A 1,589-nucleotide genomic window follows, 5' to 3' on the forward strand; every position below is an offset into this window, starting at 1 on the left:
AGCAGAGCTCTTCAAACAGTGACTTATTTGCAATGAGCAGACAAAGGAGAGACACACATCATTGCAGGTTTTCTACGTAGTCTGGTTTAGTAAATGCCTTTCATCTGAACTGAACATTCAAGTAAATAACATGGAATTGCATCTAAATGGCATTGACGATGAACAACAGAATGATTCAGCTAAGAGTATTGCTGATCAGTGCAGTGTGCTGTAGAGCACTCCACTGTGGGTAGAGTTTCTGTACAAGCAGTGCATTGAACTAACTCACTGTGCAACAGCACAGTAATACAGGGCAGAGTCTTCAGTCTTCAGGCTGTTCATTTGTAAATACAGCATGCTGTTGGAATTGTCTCTGGAGATGGTGAATCTTCCCTGGACAGACTGGGCATAGTATGTATAACTACCACCACTGCTGCTAATCTCAGCCACCCATTCCAGACCCTTTCCAGGAGCTTGTCGAATCCAGCTCATCTCATAAGCAGTGATAGTATCCCCATCACTGTCTTGCCCGGAGCCTTGACAGGACAGTTTCACAGAACCTCCTGGCTTTCTAACCTCAGGATCGGACTGCTTCAAAACAATGTCCGCCCAAACACCTGAAAGCAGAAAAGCACATCAAAACCCTTCACTGACCTCAAAGCAGCACACAACGCTGTTCTAAATGGCTGCTGCAAAATTCACAAGCCAATGACTTGGCTTTGTGTGAATGATTGTAATTCAATCAGTCCAGGCTCCTACCTGCCAAGCAGTACAGTACGATGCAGAGCTGTGCAATGCCTCCCATGTCTGGTTCGGTAATGAGGCGCTACACTGTGTGTCACTTCTATACCGTTGCCCGCGTCCCTGGCATCTGCCTTCTGGGTGCCTCTGCTCTGCAATAAATAGGAAGTGGGGGCTCTGAGTTTGCATATGGCTGGATAAATTCAGCAGGATACAGAGTTCACTGAACACAACACAGGAACCCATGTAACAGTTTGCTTACAGTACAATGGACTGTGGATTTGTTATAGCATGTTATTGTATTATTGGTTGATGCCGTGAGAATATTCTTTGCAATGATATTAATAATACATCACGGTCCTGTTTGATTCACACTCACAGGCTTGTTTGCAGTGATTGAAAAGCAGTGGCTTCACTGGGGATGATTCTGGGCTTAGTTCTGAATGAGGTCAAGACAACAGACAACAATCAAATGCATCTCCACACACTCTCAATTGCACTGAACACAATGCAACAGCTTCTGTGCTTTCATTTCTATTGATTTCTTTTGATTGTGATGCACGTCTCTGTCAGATTTTCTTCAGGAATTTAAAAAAGATACAAAGATAGTTATTCTAACTAAAGTGTGTTTTTTTTTTTTGCAGTGTGCCCATCTAAAGCTGAGGGAACAGGAAGCCACTCTGTGTCTTGGGACTTGGTTTCAGGAGACTCGGTTTCAGGCTACTGCAAAATAAACCAATGCAAAGTTGTGCTTTCAGTCAAAACACACATCATCAAATCAAAGCTAGGTAGGCGGGACTCAGCGTGAAGCTTTATAACAGGTCAGTCTGGATTCAAAAACAAGACTGTTCCATTTAGAGGGGGGGTGG

The 1,589-nt window shown here is 43.8% G+C and overlaps 1 gene segment (V, D, J or C); it reads right to left on the reverse strand.

The window, feature by feature from the left end:
• Window positions 1–268: 268 nt before the first annotated feature.
• LOC121311526 lies at window positions 269–836 on the reverse strand (the record flags this gene model as incomplete). The annotated part of the segment is given in 2 exon segments: window positions 269–596; window positions 739–836. Coding segments are annotated over 2 exon segments (374 nt in total), but the record flags the coding sequence as incomplete, so codon positions are not given.
• Between the last annotated feature and the right edge of the window lie 753 nt (window positions 837–1,589).

This window comes from Polyodon spathula, unplaced genomic scaffold (assembly GCF_017654505.1).
Source record: "Polyodon spathula isolate WHYD16114869_AA unplaced genomic scaffold, ASM1765450v1 scaffolds_3256, whole genome shotgun sequence".
In the NCBI taxonomy this organism is placed as follows: Eukaryota; Metazoa; Chordata; class Actinopteri; order Acipenseriformes; family Polyodontidae; genus Polyodon; species Polyodon spathula.